Source organism: Falco punctatus, assembly GCF_963210335.1.
Source record: "Falco punctatus genome assembly, chromosome: 13".
Taxonomy (NCBI): domain Eukaryota; kingdom Metazoa; phylum Chordata; class Aves; order Falconiformes; family Falconidae; genus Falco; species Falco punctatus.
The window spans coordinates 10117456-10140768 of NC_137593.1; the positions used below are offsets into that span (position 1 = coordinate 10117456).

The window sequence follows — 23313 nt, forward strand, 5'->3', positions numbered from 1 at the left end:
CTCCCAGCCTTGCTTTGGGATACCTACACGCTGTGCACTTGCTTTCTGAGTTTAAATCAGTGGTTATCAGGCTTTCAAAGTCTTTATTCCACCATGTGCATGTTCTGCATTTTTTTACAAGAAAACAAAGATATCGAGTTGTGAAGTAGCTTCACTAGAAAAGGGAGGTCTCTGACAGCTGAGGCCCTGGCTGACAGGCCCACAGACCTGACAGGGCTGCCGGAGCTCCTGTACAAGGAGGGTTTGGGGTTTTTTCTCCCCAGGCCACTCCCGCCCAAGTCCTTGCAGGAGGCTGCTTGGGCTCGGCTCACTCGGCCCCACGTACAGCCCCTGCGAACCCCAATCGGCACCCCAGGGCACCGAAGACAGACATGGGGACCTCGCCCGCTCCCCCACCGCCTCACGCCCAGCCCCTCTTCCCGCCTGCTCCCGCCCCCGACGTCACTTCCTGGGGCCGGGCCGCAGCGCCGCGAGCCGCGGGGTGTCAGCGGCGGCCCTGTGATGGCGGCGGCGGGGCGCTGGCAGCCGCGGCGGCTGGGGGCGCCGGGGGGGCTGTGCCGCTCCTAACTCGGCGTCGGGCCCCTGCGCCATGGGGAGGAGCCGCGGCGGGCGGCTGGCCTGAGGCGGCGGCGACAGCGGAGGGCGCGGCACTGCTGAGGGGGCCCCGCCGCGGGGGCCGCGACCCGCGCCGCCGGGGATGTTGCGGTGGGTCCGGCAGCAGCTGGTAGGTGCCTCCCGCCGCCGCGGAGCGGGGTGGGCTCGGGGCCGGGCCGCGGCCGGGGGCTGCCCCTGCACCGCACGCACCCGCGGGCCGGGCGGCCCCTCGCCTCGGTCCGGCCTTCCAGGGCGGCCCCGTCCCGGCGCCTCTGCCCGGGCCGCGGCCGCCGCGGGGTCCCGGCGGGATCGGGGTGCGGGCGGGCCGGGGGGCGCAGGGCCGGAGCGTGTGAGGGGGGCCCCTCCCCCCGCGGGAGCGGGGAGGCGCAGGGGCCGGGGAGACCTGCAGGGTCCGTTCGCATCGCTACTGTCATTTTTTTAAATTTTATTTTTAACATGTATCGGAGGGGTTGGGGTGTTTCGGCGTCGTTTTTTCTGTTGTGTTGCTTTCCGGTTTTTTTGGTTTTGTCCCTTTCTCCCTTGAAATCACGCTGACACCGAGGGGAGCGCGGCGGCTTACCTGTGCCCCCGCTGGGGAGGGCTCCCCGAACTCCTCCCGGAGCAATGACGGTGCCTTTTCTGGGGACCGGCACCTCCGCGATCCGCCGGCCTGTGCCTCCGGCACGTTGCGAAATCGTCCAGGGCTTCTCCACCCGGTGTGCGCCTGTCGCTCGTCCCCTGCACCTGAGGGCTCGGCGGCACCGGCGGCTGCCTGTGTCTTAAGGCTTTGAAAGTGGTGAGAAATGGAAGAAAAACATCCGTGGAAGGCTTTTCGCTTGAAGAAGGCTGCGGTTAGCGGGTGTCTGCCTTCCTCTAAGTAGGCGCGACTTGCTGTGCTGGCGTTACAGCTGGGACACGGCGGTGACAGGAAGATCTGTGGTGCTGTAGCAGGGACGGACACTGAGTTTGACTATTTTGATTTGAAGTGTTGGCCGGCCTCCTCCCCCTCCAGCATTATTTCTCTTGCGTTTACTCAAAGGGAGAAATTTCTTCTAAACGTACTTATAAACTTACTTTTTTGCATTCATTGGATTTACCTTCCATCACAGGTGTTACCCAGGTTAGTATGAGAACTTAGATTAGTTAGGCTTTTATATTTTAATGGTTAGAGCTTCTGTCTCACTAATGATTTAATTTGTTACATCACTTTTTTTTTTAAAAAAAACAAACCTGATAATTTCTGTTTGTTTTTTTCTTTTTCTTCCCCTGCCCCCTTTGCCATGGCCCATAGATTTTCCCAGGTCTGTGTCTAAAGCGCAGAGCTTGTGGTGATGGTCTCGATGCCAGCTTGACAGTGCTCACTGGTTTGGTCTGACACCAAGAGTTACTGACCTGGAAATTAATTGCTCTGTCTGAGCTTTGACTGCACCCTTCTGTTCTGTTATAGTCATACACATGTTTTTTAGAATAAAGCCTGTTTGGTGTAACATGGCTATCATTTTTTTTCCCTTTGAAGGTGGCTTGAGGTTTGCGTGTGTAGTTTTTAAAGCAGCGTTATGTTGTCGTCTGGTAGTTTAGATTAGGACTGTATCCATGGTGGGAATTCATGGATCACACATGGTTTGCTTTTCTCCCTGCGAGTACACTGACCAGCTTTCCAGAAATACGTTTGTCCTTAGTAGAAAGTAAAAGCAGTGTAACAAGAGGAGCAGTAAACTAGCACTAAGAGGTTTTTGTTCTTCCAAAGGAAACTGTTTGATGGGAAAATAACTACTTAAAACTTGGACTAGTTTTGACAGGGAAGGATGAGTGTAGTAGAACCACATAATAAAAATTCGGGATGCTTGAACAAACATTTACATACGGTACTAAGGAAAAAAAAATACTGTGACAATACATGTTTTCTGTTTCCTTTTCTATAAACCTCACTGTTTGACGATAAGGGCTTGGTTTTCACAGCTCATAAAGGTGAAAAATAGCCTAGGATAGGTATCACACTGAATGTTTCTTCTGAGGGATGCTCAGATAACTCATGTCTGTGTGTAATTGTTGGTTTAACATAGATCCCACCATACGTTTGTTTCTTCATATGTCTGTGATGTTTAGGTTCTGAAGGAAGTCAGAGGGCTGAGAACCTGGGGAAAGATGCTGAGAAAATCATCGGAGCGAGTGGGAAGAGCAGGGCGGCAGAAATATTTGAATCAAATGGTGGCAAAATCTGTATCTTGTTTCTGATACGAAAAGAGAAGAATGTGTGGGTTTGGATGTCTTTGAAGTGTGTATTTGTACCTCTGCTTGATGTGGCAATAGGCTTTGAAAAAAGCATTCTCATCCATACAGGGCGGGTTGGAACCAGGCAAGTACGTGGGAGTGATTTAAGTGGGATGTTGTAGTAGTACAAAAGAAAAAATGTTGGTGTGCAGAAATGTTAGACAGTGGTAAGGGATTGGGGAAAGGGGGAGGGACTGGTACTTTGCTGAAGGTGCTTTTAGGTAGTTATTAAGTATTCTCTGCAAAACCAACAAATGTTTTGCAACCTCTTGTTTAAGAGGACAGTATTTCATATACTAATTAATGAGATTGTCCTGAGTGTGTATGAACTTGAGTTCTCAAGAGTTGTAAAAGGGACAGGGAAAATGACGCAGGTGGTCTTAGAAGTTAAGTGATGTGAGGACCTGGTATGGGATTCAGATTATTTCAGCACAGTTGTTCAAGTGGTAACTTTGCTGTGCTTTAGTCTGTGAAGATCTATGCATGCCTGTATGGCTACATAAAGGGATGACTAGTCCTCTGAGAATAGGAGGCATGCTGAGAATGTAACTTTCTTCAGCTTTATTACGCTCTTACAAATCCCAAACCATTTTCTGAGGTGTTGTCTTTTCAGTGTATAACAGAAATCGGTGACAGTTGTACTGTTGCTCAGTCTCCAGTGCCTGTGTGGTACTCTTACAAATTTTCAGTTTGTTTTGGTATCTTGGCCTTCAGTCTGCTTTGCTGAGAAACAATGAACAGTACTCTTCACAGACAGTTTTATCAGTTTTTCTTTGTTTAATGCTGTCCCATACTAAATAAACTGCATAGTAAGTCATTGCCAGTGTGCAACTTTCTAGTTGTTATTATAATATCATCTAGTTAATCGTTGGAAGTACTTAAGTTTTAGTAATAAAGAAATGTAGAGGTAAATGCAGTTACAGTTCATTGCTTTGAATGAAGTGCCCTGATGTATTTCAAAGACAAGCTTTGAGCAGGAAAGATGCCTGAGTTCCAGATCCATTACCTTGAGATATTAGAAAGACAGTAGGCATGTGGATTTGCTGAGGGTTGCATAACAGCACAGGCACAGCCAGTTCTGCTTGAAAAAAGCAACTGGATAAACAACAGTCGATAGGAAGCATCATTAATATTCAGGAATAGTACAGTACATTTAATTTGCATTTCCATATGTGATGGGTTAGGCTATATAGCTAATCTGTGTACAGTGGAGTGCTATTGTGGCTCTCCTGGTCAAGTTTGTGCCAACACAAAATGAGTAGAAGTGGCATTTGTAATACTCAGTGGCTTTCTGTAACACTTATAGTTTGATAGATTTGTGATAGTGTTTGGACTGTGCTAATATCCTGATGGGTTACATGGAGCGTAGGAGCTGTTGCAGTGGTATTAACAGAAAGCAATGACAACTTCAGTTGACTGGCAAGGTCTCCAAAAGCTGTGATAGAATACTCGTGTATGTATGATCTTAGCTGCGTAATTATAACTATTATTCATGTCAAGTGAAGAGGGATCTCTGGATTTCCCTTCTAGTTGCAGTTATGTGGAGTTTGAGCCTTTTGATCTCTTTATCTAATAGCTCAATTATGTACAAAAGATACTGCATGGAGAAAACCTAAGAGCTACCTGCCTAGTCCCTCTTCTAAGTGGCAGTTCAAGGGAAGCAGGATTATGTTGTATTTGGCAGACCGTCTTCCTATAGTTCAAGAACCTGAGTGCTGTTGTGCACTGGTAACAAGTTTTACACTGTGCAGAGCAAGATATTCAGGCAAATGCAGCTTTGCTCTGTAACTGGAAGTCAAAAGACAAATCGGTGTCTTGCCTGGAAAATCTAAGTTACCAGACTCTCCTCTTCCATGGTTGTAGGAAGGTTCATATTGGGAGGGACATCAGGAGTTCATCTTGTCCAAAAGTTCTACATAGCCTGCATTGAGAGGTGATTGCAGGGAATGGTTTTGGCTGTTTTGTTTTGGTTGTCCCTGTCACATCCCAGGCCCCCACACCCCCGCCGACAATATCTGTAGGAGTGTCCTTGTTCATCTTTTGGATGTGTTCTAATGAAAAGTTTCTTCTGCTAACAAGGGAAGTGTCCTCAAATAGATTAGCACTAGAGGACTATATGTTTGGGATATTCTTCCCTTCCCTTCCCTTCCAGGTGTGGTATCTGTTAAGGTGTTCTGAGAGAACAGATGATATTCTGTGATAACTTGCAGTTACTGGCATTCCGAACAAGGTGGACAGCGTTTGATCTCATTGTTTGCCCTGACATGTGCCTATTATTTTCACTTAATCATTCTATAGAATTGAACCAATGCAGTTACTTCTTTTTCTTCCCCAACAAATTCCCTGTATTTTTTTAATGCTGAAAGTACTTTGAACTGATCCAGTGACTGGGAATCCTAGCTTCTGAAATCACGTTGCTTTTCTGGAGTACAGTTTCCCATTTTTTTCTTACTTGTCATTAAAGCCTGTTCCTCTTTTTGGCTAAAACCAAGTCTGTGTTTGTTATTGTCTACTAGAAAAGTAAATGCTTATTTGCTCAGAAGAGTTCCTCTGGCTCAGACTGCCCAGCTAATACCTTCTGTATTATTACTGAAGGATCAGTGACATGCGTGTTGGAACAGCCCAAAGGTTGCACTGCCTTCCTTAGAGCAGATTGAGAGCTGGGGGTTAATGACTCCCCTCATGTAACTTCACACATGAGAAAATGTGGCCCTGTTTTTTTGCTAGAGATAGTCTGTGATCTGCTGGATTAGTTCTCCCATTGTGTTTGGGTCTTTTAACCTTATTTTCTTTTTATATTCTGTGACTGCTGGAGGGTAATACATTTGCAGCACAGTGTGTTCCAAAGCGTGCAGAACCTGGCCCCGTCTTCAGCCAGCTGTCTGTTCCAAATGGAGACATCCGTTTTGTCCTGTGTGTAATTTTTAAATCTTACCTCATAAAAATTAAACTCTAAATCTAAAAATTGCCTACCAAAACCTAATCAAACCAGTCTTGATACTGTTCTTTCAAAGACCATTTTCAAAATGGGAACATCAGGGTTTTCTGATGTGCTGCCTTGCTGTGAGACTTGGGATGATGATTGACTTGTATCTTGTCCAATCCCCCCCCCTTTTTTTTCCCTAACCATGAGCCTTTTAGGCAGCAATTTTTTATTGTGCCAGATTTCCACTTGTCACACAATAATATGACCATTTAATTGACTGTATGATATTCATGCATTAACAGGGTCCTGCTCTCTTAATAGCTGCTGTCTATTTATGTTTTATGTGACTGAGGGAGAAAAGTATTATTTTGTTGGCAAAGAACAAAAGCTTTTTCTGTTTTGGTTTGTAGGTGGTATCTGATGGGATGGGGGATGGTTAGGTTGGATGCCTGTTTATTGCCAAGAGATTGCCTCTGAACTCGGAAGGTAAAACTCATAATCTAAGGCAAGTAAATATGTGCTGAGTTTAATGACATTCAATTGGTATTCGTTTTTCTACTTTTGGATAGGTTGGCTGAATTCATTAAAACTTTTGTTTGCTTTCTTCTGGGGTGGAGAGATAGGAGTTACAAGAGAAAAATATAATCAGGTGTTTAAAGTTCATTAAAATTATAAATTATATAATTATAAATATAAAAAATTATAAAAATGTAAATAGAAATACAAACATTTTAAAAAAAGTTAAATTAAATTCCATTAAAGGCATGATGACTTGTGCCTTTCACTAGATTCACTAGTGATCTGCCATCTGTTTTTCTTTATTGTGGTATCCTCAGTAGTTATGACTATTTTTATAACTATTTCACTGGGAAAAAGGTATCTACAGGATACCTCTAAAAAACCTTTAATTTCTAGCACAAAATCTGTTTGTAAACCAGAAGATACGAACTGCAGCAAAACAGATCTGACAAAGTACCTCTGTAAACACAAGGTCATATCTTCCAGCAAAACACAGGTGACATATTTGCAGCTAGACTTTTTTTTTTTTTTTTTTTTAACATATAAACCTCTCTTCAACTGCAGTTGAAAAAACCCACTGAGGAGTAGTACAGACCATGGTAGAAAGGATAGAAAGCAGGACCAACAGCTACACAGTGATTTAGAAAGCAAAACCCTGCAATTCCTTGGCTTCCCACATGCTGTGACTTAAGAGATTTTTTTTTGTTGTTGTTTGTTTGCTTAGAGTAAAAATAAGCATTGGGAAGGAGAACTTTCCTTTAAATGGGAAGGAGAGATAATGATGTAGACAAAAGGCAAGCTGTTTGGTTTTGTCCTGAAATATTTTTCCAGGGAAATAAGTTTTAAATGGTTTATACTAAAAAGTATAGGTTGTTACATTTTGTTACTTCTTTACTATCCCCTTTGCAAATTTTTGTACTAGTTTTATTGGTGGCTGGGCTAATTTTTGTAGATATTTTGCAGATAAACACATCTGTTTGGAAAAAGAATTGCAACAAAATAGAAAGGAAATTTGAGATTTAGCAAGCTTTAAGGATCTAGTTTGTAGACATGTTTGAAAGCAGGATGTTAAACTGATACTTAGGTTGTAAATCATGTTTGAACTGGCATTAAAATTTAAAAGTGATATTTGATCAATGTAGTAGACTCAGTGTTAATTTTTACAGAACAGGCTTTATCAAAGCATGTTAAAAGGAAAACCTAGACAGTTCTAGCTATGAACTAAATTTTCTTCCTGTGAGATTTGTTGAGCAACAACTGTCAGAGCAATTGTCAGTATAATTTTGGCACACATTTTGAAAAGTCTATCTAGGAGTGGTTTTGGGGAAAGAATTTTTTGAGTTGTTCTTTCATACTGAAGGAAAATGTGAATTAGACTTACAGCACAGGAGCTGATTGGAGTAAGTAGCTATTGCCTACTAGAACCAATCTAAATATTGAAAATGATGTTTTTCAATATTCATGTGGGATAATGGTCATGAGTAGCCCAGAACAGGAGCCCTTCATGTTTGTGTAAAATAATTTTATGTCTCTTCAAAGCAGTGGGTAAACAGCATTTCATTTTAAGGTAGTAGCATACATAGTATGCAAGCATGTGGAGGAATGTATGATTCTTCTGTATTTGTCCTGTCATGGACTTGACAAATGCAATTTTTGTATATGGTAAAATTGTTAGCTACAAAATTGGAATTGCTTTCTAATTTTAAGTGAAAGTTCTTAATCTGTCATAGATTTGAGTGCCCTATTTGATATTGAATATCAAAGAAGAATATTTTTGCTATAAAATGAACTAATCTAGGGAGTGTGCAGAAAGGGTACAATTTGGGTTTTTTTTTGAGATACTGTGGTTATTTAAGGTATATGAAGGATTTTTGCGTTGAATATTTCATTTACTGTACTACTGTATTTTTAGTGTGATTTTGTTTAGTAATTGCTATTTCTGTGTGACTGATTATTGCAGAATTGTAGCACTTTCCATGTTCGAAGTACTTTATTTTGAGCAGTGTTCTTAAAAGTGGCTGTTGATTTTTGAGATCTCAAGTCTTACGTTATAAAGCCTTGTAGTTGCTTCTTGATAGGTGTCTAAAGTCACCCTTCAGCTTTGAAAATCTTGCCCTAGGGGCCATTTGTAGTGTCTGAGAGGGAGATGATACTGCAGATAAGAATAACTAATTGCTGGAGCCCACAGAGGAAAACTGTTAATTCTGAAATTAAAACTCTGTAGTCAGAACTGCAAAGGCATCTTAGTTCCTGCTTCTTTAGAGCAGTGGGGTGCTTTGCGAGTCATGGCAAAATACCAAACATCTAGGACCACAGATTACTGTCAAGGCTCAGCTTCTCTTAGACCTCTTGGACTTTACCATAATGCCTTGGGGTTTTTTGGGTTTTTTTTTTGGGGGTTGTTTTTTTTTTTTTTTTAGAAACTTTCAGAGAGCATTGAATGGGCTTGCGAAGTTATTTGGGAGACACTAGGCATTTCTTTGAGATTGAGGCTTGCTTCTTAGAATCTGAATGTTAACTAAATTGCTTTCTTTATTAGAGTTGAAGAAACATTTATTGTAAAGGCTGTTTTCTGTCAAAAATATCTAAACAAAAGTATGACTGGATCTGTTCATTATTGCTAATTTTCGTAATCTGTGTGACTGAGAATGAAGGGGGAGCATCCTAACATAAAGCAACAAATGAGGAAGGAGTGTGTTACAGGTGTCTGGTTTAATTAAGTACATTGAATGCAAGAGAGTAAGAATTCTGATAATCCTGTACAAAAAAATGTGAAGGTTGGAATTCTGTTGAAGACAGTCACAAAAGAGTAGCTGTTGTAAAGCACTAGGTTTGTTTTATCATATGAAGTCCAAAATGGAAATGGCTTGTAAATACTGTTGAGTGTTATTGTATGGGAGGATAACAAAGCTGTTTCCTTAATTGATGCAAAGTTGGGCTGTTTTAAAATTAAGCAGTGTACCTAAATCTCTGTTAAAATTCTTCACTACTAACGGAGACCAGACATGTCTTAAGTCTTTGAGAGTGGTATGTTAGAAAGCCTAACTTGCCTGCTCAGGTTGCTGTTCCTTTCTGATTTTATTGATGTTACAAGACCAGTAAGTTTGGCATCAGTCACTGAGTAGAGAAACTGGCACAGGGAAGTATGTTAGCAGTGAATGAGGCTAGTTTAGCTTGCTTGTTTTTGCAGATAAATAAACAGAAAATAGATACTATTTTTTTTTAATTTAAACTAGGGACTTTTCCAAGTTATTTTTGTGGGCATTTTGACAAAAGGTAAAATAAGAACAACTTGAGCTGTATGTAACCAGGACTTCATTCTGAGCACCAGTAAAACCATTCTAAATGCAGTACTTCACATTTTTTTCAACATTATTAAAGGAAGAATTACTGCTTTATGATTTCTCAGGCCTTGTTTCCTAGTGTTTGTTTTCACACAGTAATGTAGACTGGTTGTAGGTCTTTTAGGAGGTTACAGCATAGCTTACTATCAGATACTTTAAACAAGTGTAGATACAGTAAGCAGGAAAAGGAAGTTGCATGAGTAGTGCATGGCTTTTAGTACTGTTCTACTTCTTTACTGCAGTGATACTTAAAAGAGGAGGGACAAATTGCATGGCACTGTGTAAACCTCAGGGTGCTTCAGCTGATTCACAGCTTTAGTTGTTAGAGCAGTGTTTAAAATTGCTGTGAGAGGCTGTTTCTTCCTTCAAGCTAACCTTTGATACAACAAATTCAGTTTGACTCCTGCCCGGTTATATGACTGAAAGAATTATTGGCTGACTGTTTTGAGTACAAATTCACACAGACTTCTGAAAATGTGCATGGAGTGCGAATAGATCATCTTATCTGACAAAAGGAAAACTATTCCATGTACATTGAGGAAAAAAAATGAAAGCAAGAAAATCCATTTCCTCAAAACACCTTTAATCAAAATATAGCTTGGCAGCAGTGTAATAGCAGACTTTTGGCTATCTGCCAGGAAATGTGGCGTTCTGTTTCTGTGGCCACGGTTGGTCAGTCAGCCAGTCACCTCCCAAGGAAAAATGCTTCTGAGACTTGAAGTTTTTTCTGTTTGAGTTTTATTAACTAGTACGTGATGTCCAAAGGGCTTTTGGGGGAACTACTACTTTCCCTAGCAGTGTTCAGTGTGGTTTTTGGAAGGAGGAAGAGATGCCAATTGAGACTTCCTTCTTTCAAGCTCCTTTCACTGAAAACTGGTCACGTAACAGAAGTTCTTTTAGCAAATACAATTTTGCGCTTTTTTCTTGTAAAAGCTGTGAATGATGGATAAGAAACTCTGGGAGATCATGTTAAAGTATACCAGCTTTGTGTAAATCGTAAGCAAAAATTACTTGTGCGATGATTTGTAATTATTGATGCATGTATTGCAAAGCTTGAAGCAGCAATTGATTTGTGATGTGCTGGTCACGTGTCACTAATCCCAGCTGAAAGGTCTGCGGATTTCTGCTGTCCCGCTTAACAGTGCTGTATGGTGCGTGGGGAGGGCGTATGTGCATGCTGCTGTAAGTTAGTAGTGGTATTGAAGAAATAAGAGTCTGCAGTGGATGGCGTATATTATATCAACAAGTTGACTGAGAGAGCATTTTTTTTTTACTTTGTTTATGCTCGAAAGTGTTGGGAGGGAAGTCTCATTCTTTGCAGTTCTTTTTCATAGTAGTGCTTCTCATTTGATTACTCCGTTTCTCCAGTTGCCTAATTCATTGTCCACGCTAATAATGCTTTCTCAGCAGCAATATAAAACTCTTCTGCACTGAACCCTTTTGTTATATCACCGGGCTTTTGGCATGACCATGCAGTTATTTTAGGGATCTGATACATTTTAAACCCCCCAAAACAAATGGGAAAGCGGTGGGGGTTCAGTTGAATCAGTTTTCTGATCCACTTTGCCGTATGGCTGCATGGGCAGTTCTAGCACAGTGGTGGAGATGGAGACAAAATGTAGGAAGGAGTTATTTGGAAGAGCAGTGGCTGTTGATGACTGTTTCTTTCATGAAAGAAATAGCATAAAATTGCAGAAATTTCTCCTCAGTTCCCCAGGATATGTTTTCTATGCTGTTTTAAAGGAGCCTAATTATTACACAGAGGATGTCTTTGTCTAACTTTTAGAACACTAACAAAATCAGTGCTGAAGAGGTTTAGTAAAAATTACTCGGGCTTTAGTTAGAGTCGTTACAAACTTATAAAAAAGCTGAATCACTGCTTGCTTTCTTTCTTCCCTGCACCCCCCCCCCCCCCCCCAAAAAAAAAGTTATTTAGGTTTGCGCTTTATAAATCAGTCTCACTCAAACATCTGTGTGTTCTTTGTGAATGGCGTTCATTAAAACTATTTTCAAAACCAAACGTGTCAAGTTTATTTGGGTGCAAAATTTCAATTGGGGAGGTATGTATCAAAGATTCAATATGAGAGCTGTATTCCAGGGCTAGATAATGCCTGGTCTATGTTGATAAATCAGCTGAATGGCTCAACTTTAGCCAATAAATCTAGATTTAATTTGCAGCATGAAGGGGGGGTGGGGGGGAATCAGATCAGTTCACTTTATCTTATGGTGAAATTTTATTTCATTTACAGTTTGTTCATGTAATACACCTGATGAAGAAGTCTTAAATATCAGGGTTTGTTATAAAATCATCTTTCTTTGTTACAAAGTCAATGCGCTATGCACTTAAGTAGAAATCACTTCACTAGGTAACTGCAGAAAACCTAACTTATTGAAAGATATTTGTGACAACTGAATCTTTTTTGCAAGGCTCCAAACTGAATTTAGAGATTCTCTGCTCATGCTGTTTAGCTGCAGAAATCCTTTGACAAGGGCATGTTACCCTAGTTTTGCAACTGAGTTTGATAATGGCATTAGAAAGAGAAAGAACTGTCTAATAATTGAAGTGAGGAAACTGCTTTCTGCACCTCTTCGCTGGCTTGTGTATAGATACTATGCAAAATCCCTTCACTGGGCAGAAATTTGGACTGAAATCAGTTTTGTGTGAGGAGCAGGATTGTTGACTAGCCAGCTCCATATTTACATAAAAGTTAAAGGCATTTCAGTTCTTAAACAATTAAGTTCAATGTCTGTGCAGAATTTTCCTTTGAGATGTGTAATTAAAATATCTCTGGAAGACGTGCTTGGTTGTGGTTTTACCAGCTAATTATGTGGTGACAGGGTTGTTGGGTAAATTCAAATCATCTTACATAGATACAAACATGAAACTTGAGAAATCTGAGTTCTATTCCCAGCTCTGGCACTTATTTCCTGCTGTGACTACAGTCAAGTCACTGAGGTTGTCAAGATTGTCTCCTTTTCCAGACATAGCTCTGACAACTGAAGGGGTTCTTGTCCCCAGCCTGCCTGGCTTGTGCTTTGCAATCTGCGTAGACCTGCTGACTGCACAGCTTTTGCACTTTCTCCATGGTAAATTTCAACAAAACAGAGTTAAAAGTATATAGACTGCAATTTTAAGCTGTTCTAGCTACGAAGCTGCACCTGTAAACTCATACGGCCTGAGGTTCTGATTTGGAAAACCAGATTCCTTGCTTTTACGCATCGAATGGTTTGCGTTGGAAGGGACCTTAAAGGTCATCTAGTTCCAACCCCCTGCCACGGGCAGGGACACCTTCCAGCAGATCAGAGTGCCCAAAGCCCCAGCCACCCCAGCCCTGAACGCTGCCAGGGATGGGGCACCCACAGCTGCTCTGGGCAGCCTGTGCCAGTGCCTCACCATCCCTGCAGTAAAGAATTTCTTCCTGATGTCTAATCGAAATCTGCCCTCTCTCAGCTTAAAGCCATCACCCCTTGTCCTATCGCTACACGCCCTTGTCAAAAGCCCCCCTCCAGCCTTCTCGCAGTACCCCTTTAGGACTGGAAGGCTGATGCTCTAAGGTGTCCCTGGAGCCTTCCCTTCCCCAGGCTGAACAACCCCAACTCTCAGCCTGTCTTCCCAGGAGAGGTGCTCCAGCCCCCGATCATCTTTGTGGCCTCCTCTGGGCTCGCTCCAACAGGTCCATGTCCTTGTTATGTTGGGGGCCCCAGAGCTGAATGCAGTGCTCCAGGTGGGGCCTCGTGAGAGCTGGGTGGCGGGGGAGAATCGCCTCCCATGGTGCTGGTCACGCTTCTTTTGATGCAGCCCAGATTTGGTTGGCTTTCTGGGCTGCGAGTGCACATTGTTGGGCCATATTGAGCTTTTGTGCGCCAGCATCCCCAAGTCCTTCTCCTCAGGGCTGTGTTGAGTCTGTTTCAGTAGAGGTGTTCTCCTCTGGTGGAAGTGCTTGTGCAGTTAGGCTTGAGTTGTATGGAGGTCTGTACTCTTTGTAATAAAAATGTCATTAAACTCATCAGCTTTCAGGTGCTCAGATAGATGGCCTAAAAAGGGCATTTAAATACTTTGAAAAAAAATTCAGTGATACCCTAGTCACTCTGAAATTATTCATTTATCTTTTAATAACTTTCAGCAAGTGGTATGGAGATTAGCATTTATCACCATCAGAACCCAGTCACTTTCTTTGCTTTTTCTGGTTTCTCCCTGCTTTACATCTGTTTGATTTAGAGTGGGATTTTTTCAGGCTGTAGAATGTGACTTTCCAAAGTGAGGATGTCTGGCATTTTGTGAGTGCCAGACATTTTCTGAGGTAGAAACGAGCTCTGTACCTAGTCTTACTAACTAAGCACGCTTTTTCTTGCTTGCAAAACACTTCTATTGTGGCATCTTCTGGATTGATTTAGAAATAATGTGTCACTAACATCAGATATCTAAAATGGTTCTGCCACAAACATTGTTCTCTTTTTGAATTGTGTCGGCATTAAACAGGTACATTTTTTTTCATCTTAACTTTCATGGTTGTATTTCATAAAATTGTGAACAGTTCCTTTCTTTTTGCTTTTGGCATCCTATATATTTTTTCCCGTCCTTTCCTGTCTACTTTCTGTCTCCCGGCTCCATTCTAAACAAGCTTTCACACTAGAGCATGTGACAAGAGCAGCCTTCCACTGCTTGTCATCTAAAGTTTATTCTCCTTCAAACCTGTTCAAAAAATCCCCCCTCCTTTCTTTTCTTTATCCCTTCTTTCTTCTGGACCTCTTTATTTCTGAAGCAGAATGTTTCTGTAGTAATGATACCAAATACAAAAATTTCTATTTTTGAGAGTTTTTAAAAATTATTCCTTTACTTTAAAATTACACTGTCCTGAATGTGAAAGTACCTAATGCCCTGTGTTAGAGATATGAATGGGTTAAAGAAAATTCTTGATTGGTTATACCAACCACTTTTTAGGTAGCTCATTGTGCTCGCTGTTCATCATCCTCTGTATACAGTTAATTAATACGGAAGTATCTTCTGTGGGAGTGCTGTGGAGTGTCAGTTTTTGACATGAATCAAGGTCTGAGCCTGGTATAACAAGTGGAGCAACACAACTGCAAAGGTAGTTTCCTCACCTCTGGTAGTGGAATCTGTGTAATGTCCTTTCTAGCTATTTTATCGGTTGTCCTTTCGCTTGGCATTGAAGAACAGGGAGACTGTGTATACAGTACAAAATCAGTTCCAAGATTAGGAATGTGTGATGCTGATGCTGAAATCACCACTTCCCAGGCAATCATTGATTCCCTATTGAACAACTTAACAGTGCCAAATTTAATTTCACTAGTTTGTTCCATGTCTTAAAACTTTCTGGTTTTTATTTTTGTAATGTTCTTGGCCTGTTATCTGAATGTTTACTAGTTTACTGTCTTGCTTGTTGTCTTTTGCCATCACCTGCTTCTCCAGGTCAGAACATCACAGCTAGGAAGGGCTCTGGTGAGTCATGTAGCCCCAGGGAAGGCTCAATTAAAGATAGACTTGAATGACCTAGATATAAGCCCTTGTGTTACAGAGACATTGCAGCCTTCCCATGCAGCTTATTTTGGATTTAATTATTCCTTTCCATAAGAAAATAATATATTTGTTTTTCCAGTATCCAAACTTAAGATTTCCTAGTGGCAACTTCAGCCTACTTCTGTTCTTCTTTGTCCTTCAGATTACCCTTTTTCTCAGCAGAACAGTCTTTTATATTGGAAGATGTGCTAATATATCCCCAGTTTCCTCTCCTCTAGGCTAAATGACTCTAATTTGTTTGCTCTTTGCTTTTTAGATTGTTCAGCCTTGCATTCTATGTCATGTTCTCAGGTTCTCTTGTGGCTCATGTTCCACTCCTCTGGATGCTGTCCAGTTGGTTCACAGTGCTTCTGCTGTGGCTCCCACTCCTCCTCCAGCCTGCTTAGTACTGAAGGCCTTTTTCTCAATGGAATGACACTACTGACACACATTCAGCCTGTGATGAGCTATAACCTTTTGATCTTTTTCTACAGAGCTCCTAGATGGCTTTTATTCTCTTTTTGTAGATGCAGTTGGTTGTGTCTAACTGCTGTATTTTTCAGTCTTCTGTGTGTCTGTTTTGTCCAGGTGATTTTATTTTTTTTTCCTTGTCATTTGGTGTTCTTGCAGTCCTGAGGTGGTGTCACCTGCAATTTCAATACCTGTATTCCCCTTCTCACAGAGGCGGTTGATGAAAAATCTGACCATTAGACCTGAAACAGAACTTTTAATTCAAGGGACCTTACTCAGATCTTCTGTTTTGGCAGGAAGCTATTGATAAGTATTTCTGAGTATCTTTTTTTTTTTTTTTAAATGAATTTGCTTTCAGTGTTGCTACCACTTATGTATGAATTGGTAGTAATGGCAGGAAATCACATTTTAGGTTAGACAAAATGTTCGTTCTTGGAGATAGAACTTGTTTGGAAAAATGCCATTGTCTAGTCAGATGCATATAGTTTTGTTTTTAAGCTGGTGAGAATCTTTTCAAAATCCAGTTATCACAGCATACTAGTATGACTTGTCTTGATGTTTTTATTTTTTTCATAATCGTTTTATTAGGGTTATCATGAGCGTGACTGTGAGGTTTTGTAATTTAGATGTGTTTTCATTGCCATTTCTGTTTCTGTTTTAAGTTTCAAAGGGCTTCAGGTTTGTATGATGACAAGTATTCTGTATCTTTTTTGAGACTTAAAATTTTTTCTTTCATTTTTCAGAATGAGTACACAACCTCGAAATTGAGATTTATTTTTTCCTCAGTTTTTGAAAATTCTCTGGACACAGCAGACTTCAATTTACACGTTAAATTTGTTTCCCTAAATAGCAAATTTAAATTTAAATTCCTAAACAGCAAAAACTGCTATTCTAGAATTGCTGGTTGATATCTGGGTATCATCTTTCAGCACAAAGATAACTATTTTGCAAAACTACAGTTAATAAAAATATTCTCTCTTTATCATCTTTATTTTGTGTTTTAGGGTTTTGACCCACCTCACCAAAGCGATACAAGAACTATTTATATAGCAAATCGTTTTCCCCAGCATGGTCACTATGTTCCTCAGAAGTTTGCAGACAACAGAATCATATCATCCAAGGTAAGGAATTGTAACCCCTCAGTATGTTACGTATGAAGTTGTGTAGCAAATGTGGATGTGTTATGTCTAATGGTGCAGATACAATATTCAAAATTAAACAATCTCTAAACTTTTTTGAGGAAAAAGCTAAGCTGCTGCTTATGTAGTCTTTCTCTTGCTCTCCTTCCTCTTTTGAAGAACCTGACTAACTACGGAACAGTTAAGCGTGTTGGTCAGAATTTCTGAAGAAAAGCAGGTTTTAAACTGGTGTTGCCCATGTCTGGATGTGGTGCACAGAACCACTGAAAAGAGGGTATGAAGCTGGTTGTGAGGATTTGTAAAATAGCCAAATTGTAAGCTAGTACTCTGCATAAAATAAATCAGCAATGGACTGCAATTGCAGGTTCCCTCCTAGTGTGACCTTGGATTGGAACCAATAGAACTGATGGTGGGGATGTGTCTTGTCGCTGTAGTGTAGGACAGAAAGTTACAGCTGCAAGAATTGATTTCTACTCTGCTACTCAGGGTACAAGCAGTTGGGTATGACTCCGATCTGCTGCTCCTATCCCAGTTGAGAACTTTTAAAGCTCTGACTGTAAAGGCGATACAGTTGCTACCCCTGCTTCCTTGCGATGTGTAGTTAAAAATTGGATACAGCAGTTTTTTTGTGGGAGTAGGGCAAGACCAGAGGAAGGTTTGGGGAGAGGAGAAATGGAAAATGAGAAGATTTAGGTTAAGAGAGTTTAGTGGGAGTGGAACTGAATTTTACTGAAAAATGGTTCAGTATGTTATAATTGTTCTTGCTCTCTCCCTTTTTTCCCTTCAGTATACAGTATGGAATTTTGTTCCAAAAAACTTATTCGAGCAGTTCAGAAGAGTAGCCAACTTTTATTTTCTGATTATATTTTTGGTTCAGGTAAGTTGAATACTACTCATGAAATCGCAATTTATCTGTAAATTCTGCCACCTATTTTTGTCTTACGAATTTAACTTTTCTACTTACGTATTCTGTCTATAAAAAGAACACATTTGCAGTTTGTCTGGGAAAATAACTTAAAAAATAATTATGTCCAAATTTAAGTACTGTCCTTAGGTTTTTATCTTTATGAATGCTAATATATTTAAGTGTACAGCTTCAAAGTCCATTGCACTGCCAGCACAGGGATTCAATTGTCTGCCTCAAAATACTATTTTAAATCTATTAAGTTAGTAATAAAATTCCAGATATGCTTTTTGATTTTTATGGACATTGGTGGTGTTTGAATAAACCAGGAGTTCTACTCTATGCATTTTTAAGCGCTTCTTGGACATTAGTGCGCAGAAATGCAGACATTCACATTCACTTGCATCAAACTGTGCGGTATGCTTGCTCTTGAGCTAAGCATAGATTAGTGTGTACTCTCATTGCAGCTGGAATTTTGCTTTTGTAAATCAATGCATTATTGTCACACAGTTCTAACATCCTAAAATTCAATTTGTTAGATAAAATGAACACATAAACAATTACAGCTAGGATTGACAGTTTGTCAGTTTTGAAGGCATCATTTAGTGCCGTTGTTGATAAAGTATAGATCAGAAATATTACTGTGGATTTTATAGCAGAGTATATTTCTTCTAATTAAGAACATCCACAAGTATATTATGACAGTCTGTAAACTTTCTGTGATTTTTGCACCTCTGACTCTCTAGTTGTAGTTGAATTCTGTTGAGCTATTGCAGACTTCGTAGATGAAGGATAAGTGGGAGAAAGGTTGTAAGGAGAGATAGTAACTTTTGAAAAAAACAGTACCTGAGACAGAGACAAAATTTTGGGGTACACAAACTTTTTTTCTTCATGAAATAGAATGCTTTGAACATGTGGAGCCCTCCACAGTGATTAACCAACATTTACAGTATGCATCTGAAAAAGATGGTACTGCATTTGACAAAACCAGTAAGAATTCCTAAGATTTGTCTGTGATTGTGCAAGGTATCAGTAGCAAGGTCGGTTCTGCAATTTTTAATCCGTGCATGCTGTGTCCCTTGCTCTTGTTCTTTCCCATTTAGAAAGAATGAACTTTCTAATAGGCTGGAAATTCCTGTGTTAGGAGTTATTGAAGTCACATATTTCTAACTTAGTCTAACAGAATGTGTTGCCCATCCCATCTTCCTAATTAAGCATATTGACTTTGTTGTTCCTGTTACGATATTTCATGCAGTTTAATATATTGTATCATGAGGAAGATGGGAGCATGCTGGAGAAGGAACGTTTATGTTCCTTAAAGTAACCACAAATGGTGTTGCATTTGTAAAGCTTTTCTTTCTTTTTAATGCAAATTTGCCTCTGTAGTTCAAGTCTGAGTCACATTCCTTTCAAACTCTTAGACTTCAGTAATACCTGAACACGATATCCATGAACAAATACAGATCTAAAGGCAGAACTTCTATTCGGAATGTAAACCCGTTCTTCTCTTAGATCGTGACTCAAGTGGGTGCCCTGATTTGCATGGGAAATGTCTCTATGTTTGTGTTCTTGGAACAGAAGAAAAGCTGCAGTCATTTCTGTTCATTTGTTAGAATGGAATTCTGGTTTTATTCAAATCCCATTTGGAAGTTAATACCTCTACAGTGTTTTTGTTTTGTAAGACAAAGGTGCCTTTTAAAGTTGATCACCATGGTGTCTTCAGTCATGCAAACTCATGTGACCAAGGTGCAGTCTCTGTCATTACCACCTTATTCCACTGGGAATGGCAGAGCTGGGACAAGTTCTCGTGGTGTGATTTAAACATGCAGCACAATCCAGTCCACGTTGTTTACTGCGCGTATGCATGCCAGAAACATGGTGACAGACTGCATTTTGGTTGCATGAGGCTCCACACCAGTTGTGTGATGGATGTGTCCAGCTGTGTAACAGGCAAAGGGCCATGGGGTTCTGGTGAAAAAGGCGAAAGGAGCAGGCTGCCATGACAATTCCACCAATATAAAACTTGCTTCATTTGCACATATGAGCGTCTCTTGAGAAAGAAGGAGAGTGTGTAGATGGCAGAAGTGTCATGGTTAACCCTATCCAGCCAAAAATCAGAGGCTTTTGGCATGGGTTTTCTTAGACAATGTGCTGCCAAGGTGAAATTGCAGTGCTACAGTTGAAGAACAGACAATATTGCAGGCTAGATGTGATTTTTGTTGTTTTATAAATTGTGCTTCAGCGAGGGGGAAAAAAAACCAGCTCGTGCATGTATTGTAAGGTGGCATAATCTCTTTTCTCTATGAGTTTCTTGGCTCTTAACAGAGTAAACTTCATGTATGATTATTTTTTTTTCTTCTTTAATGGTTCCCAAAGCAATGCCATAAGTCTCAGGTAAAGTGGATCAAATCAGTGTCTGTGGTTTTGAATAGTTCTTGTGTATATTTCCTTTACAGCACTTGATCGTGTTGTTTTTTTCTGGTGGCAGAGGAGAACCACTAACATCCCCCCCACATACAGAATATTTTAGTGTATACACTGCACTTTTGGCATGCCAGCAATAATAGCACAAATTGTAAAAACTGCATGTTAACTGGGGGGAGACAGAAAGGAGCAGTCTAAGAAAGAGTGTTCTCTAATGTCCAGACTGTTGGAAATTACTGTTTTTAACTTTATTTTCACTTCTGAAGTGGATATTGTTATACTCTACATTGCTGTTAAGCAGTAGATTATATAGAGTATTAAAACAGCTTTAAGAAGTGTAATTTCCTTCCTTTGTAATATACTTTTGCACTCATCTTTTCAGGATGAAAACATATCTTGCTTTTATTAGGACTCTTAAAATTGGCACATGCATTAGAAATGTGGTGAAGTCTGTTCTATGCCTTGGAACCTTTGCATCATTATTGACATATATTATTTAGGTGTCAAGAACTGAGTTTTGCTCCAGAAATACTTTTTTTGTAAAAATAAAATCTGCGCTAATTTTCACATTTTCTTCTCTTTTTAGCTCATGATAGATACCCCTACCAGTCCTATTACCAGTGGATTGCCATTATTCTTTGTCATAACTGTGACAGCCATAAAACAGGTAAAGGGGAAAAATCCTGTAGCATGAAGTCTTTCTAAGGCAAAGTTACTCAAGTGTCTGACCATGGTAATGGTTAGATACTAAAAATGAATTTAAAAGGTGTCATTTTTAGAAAGGGTTTTGTATTTAATGTTTCTTATTAGATACTTGGACCTGAGCATTTTGTTTAGTTGTCAAGTGGTCAGTGACTCACTGCAGTACCCTTAAATGGACAGTGAATGTCAGACAGCATTTTTGTCTAAACATTGTGTCACTTGTTATAAGACTTTTTCTGAAAGCTCCTTGCTTATTCCTTTGACACACCTCGCTGCATATTAAACCAGTCCTCCCACATGACACACAAAGAAAGGAGCTTGGGTAGATGAAACAATGGTGCAATCCATGTTTGTCAGTAGTTAAAAGACAAATTTTGCCCCAAGGAGTATGTTTCATGGCATGAAATAATATTAACTGTACTCCTGCACCAGGTAAAAGGGCCAGTTTATAAAGCTTCTGGTTTTGTTTTCTTTTTCCTTGGTTGCATAAAACATTTTGCAGTGCTTTATAGCACTTGAGATAAGAAAACTTTTCTGAGTTTGATAGAAATCTTGTTCAAGCACCATACTACATCCTACTGAGATCTAGAGCCCCTGGAAGGAGAATATTTGGGGAAAAAAATAAAATCTTCTGTTTTCTTTAAACCATTAAAGCAAGAGGAGAAAGAAACAAGCACATAAAGAAGTGATGTGGATAGAAACTGTAATCTCTTCTGCAGAGAGGTAATTTTGAGGATCTGTCCCCTTCAAAGAGTTTGACAGTGCTGTCTGGGGAAGAGATGCGGGTCACAGCAACTGAAAAATAAGCAGGAGACTGTTAGGGAGCTAAAACTGGAATTTCAATTTGCCTTCTGTGCCAGTAAGACCCAAAGCCACCCTGAAATAAGGGAAAAGTAGAAGTAGCTCTAGCTTTCAAATGAATAGAATGGTGTTTGGGGTAGAGGGGATCTTAGTGCTGGAGTAATATTTGAACTAACATTTCATCTTGTTGCTATGCAGTTTGTATACGTAGAGTGCCCTAATCCTATTGAATTGCAGTTGTTCTTATCATCCCAAAAAATCACATGTTCAAGAGCTACAGTCAGAAGTAGGCAATGGAAAATATCCCTTAAAGCTGAGTGAACTTAAAGAGATTGTGCAATTTAATTATATTTTTTTTTCTAGAAAGAAATTGGACTTATGTATAAGTCTGAAATAGTATGAAATAATCTACTACCACCTTGTTCCCAGATGTCCAATCTTATATTGGGAAATTTAAGTAACTTGCCATCAATTCCTAGGAATAAAGATTCTGGCATTCCTTCTAGAAGTTTCAAATCATTCATGAGTTGTCAGGCATCAAGAGTGTCTTAATATCTCTGCAAGAACCATTGGAACCACCTAAACTTAACTAATGGAGTCTCGTGTTTATCCTACCTGCTGCAAAGTAGGCAAACAGTATTCACAAGCTGTTATCTTGGAAAGATAATTCAGTGTGCTAATCCGACAGGCTGCCCTCAGACAAGGAAGAAAGATAAATCTTCTGGTGGAATGCAGAGGGGAAAATAGCCAGGGTGGTCTCACAACTAGCTCCCATTTTCTCTCAAACCAGAAGTGGAATAGGAAGCAGATTTTAGGGAAGGAAACCCCTTTTGAAAGCTGCAGAGCCCTGGTTCTATACAAAGTTATATGAGGATAAATGTCATACTATAACTTAGTAGTCTCGCAAAAGTTCATGGGGAAAAATAGAAGCGTTAACTGTATGCAGGTTTGAGAAGCGTAGCAGTGGGTAGAAAAACTCTCCCCTGCTTCTGGAATGCCAGTTGATGTGGCGCCTTTAGCAAACCTCAGAACTCAGCCTAATTTTAATCTCGGCCAAGGTGATAGAACTTTTTCTTCTGAGAAGTGTAATTGCACCTAGGTCAGAAGAAGGACATACAAGACTGCAAAGTGGTGCAACTCATGCTGTGTCATTTTGTCTGTCCTGTTAGCCAGAGCACTTTCCTCCTTATGCCTGTGAAGATGCGTATGCAGTCCTCAGATGAGTCCAATATCATAAAATAAATAAAAATAAAAATTACAAGATAAAAAACCCTAAAAGAAAATACAACAAAATTAAGGTGCTTCCTAAGGATCTTTAGGGAACTTAGTCCACTTCAATAAGTTCGTAGATATTTAACAAATAAGCTGATTGGACACAAATCTTTACCCAACTGTCAGGTAAATTAGAAACAACTATTTTACAGGTTTCAATTAAATACAGACCTGAACTGAGGATGAAAAACCTGCTAATATAATATGCAGGCCTGTTTTAATTTTGTCCTTTTCTCAGGTACATTGATGCAGTTATTTAAGCAGGACTTAAAAATATGGTTTAATTGAGGGATTTTAATCTTTAGTTTCTGTTCATGCAGTTAAGCAATATTCCTTGTATTCCTATTGCATATTTCTTTTTCAGAGTATTTTTGCAATATTTGTAAGTGAAGATAGGGAAGTCTCAAAAATGCTGCATTGGGTAGATT

The 23313-nt window shown here is 40.1% G+C and overlaps 1 protein-coding gene across 5 annotated transcripts in view; it reads left to right on the forward strand.

Annotated features, from left to right (window-relative positions):
* Positions 1-439: 439 nt before the first annotated feature.
* The window catches only part of ATP11B (ATPase phospholipid transporting 11B (putative)), a 76996-nt gene continuing 54122 nt past the window's right edge, over positions 440-23313 (forward strand). For 3 of the 5 annotated variants that reach the window (XM_080409132.1, XM_080409133.1, XM_080409134.1), the window contains exons 1-4: positions 440-724; positions 16648-16764; positions 17570-17659; positions 20697-20777. In XM_080409132.1, the coding sequence (XP_080265258.1) occupies positions 698-724; positions 16648-16764; positions 17570-17659; positions 20697-20777 (315 nt within the window). In that variant the 5' untranslated portion in view covers positions 440-697. The remainder of the gene's footprint in view (positions 725-16647; positions 16765-17569; positions 17660-20696; positions 20778-23313) is intronic. The other 2 variants (XM_080409131.1, XM_080409130.1) reach the window with 1 other exon arrangement.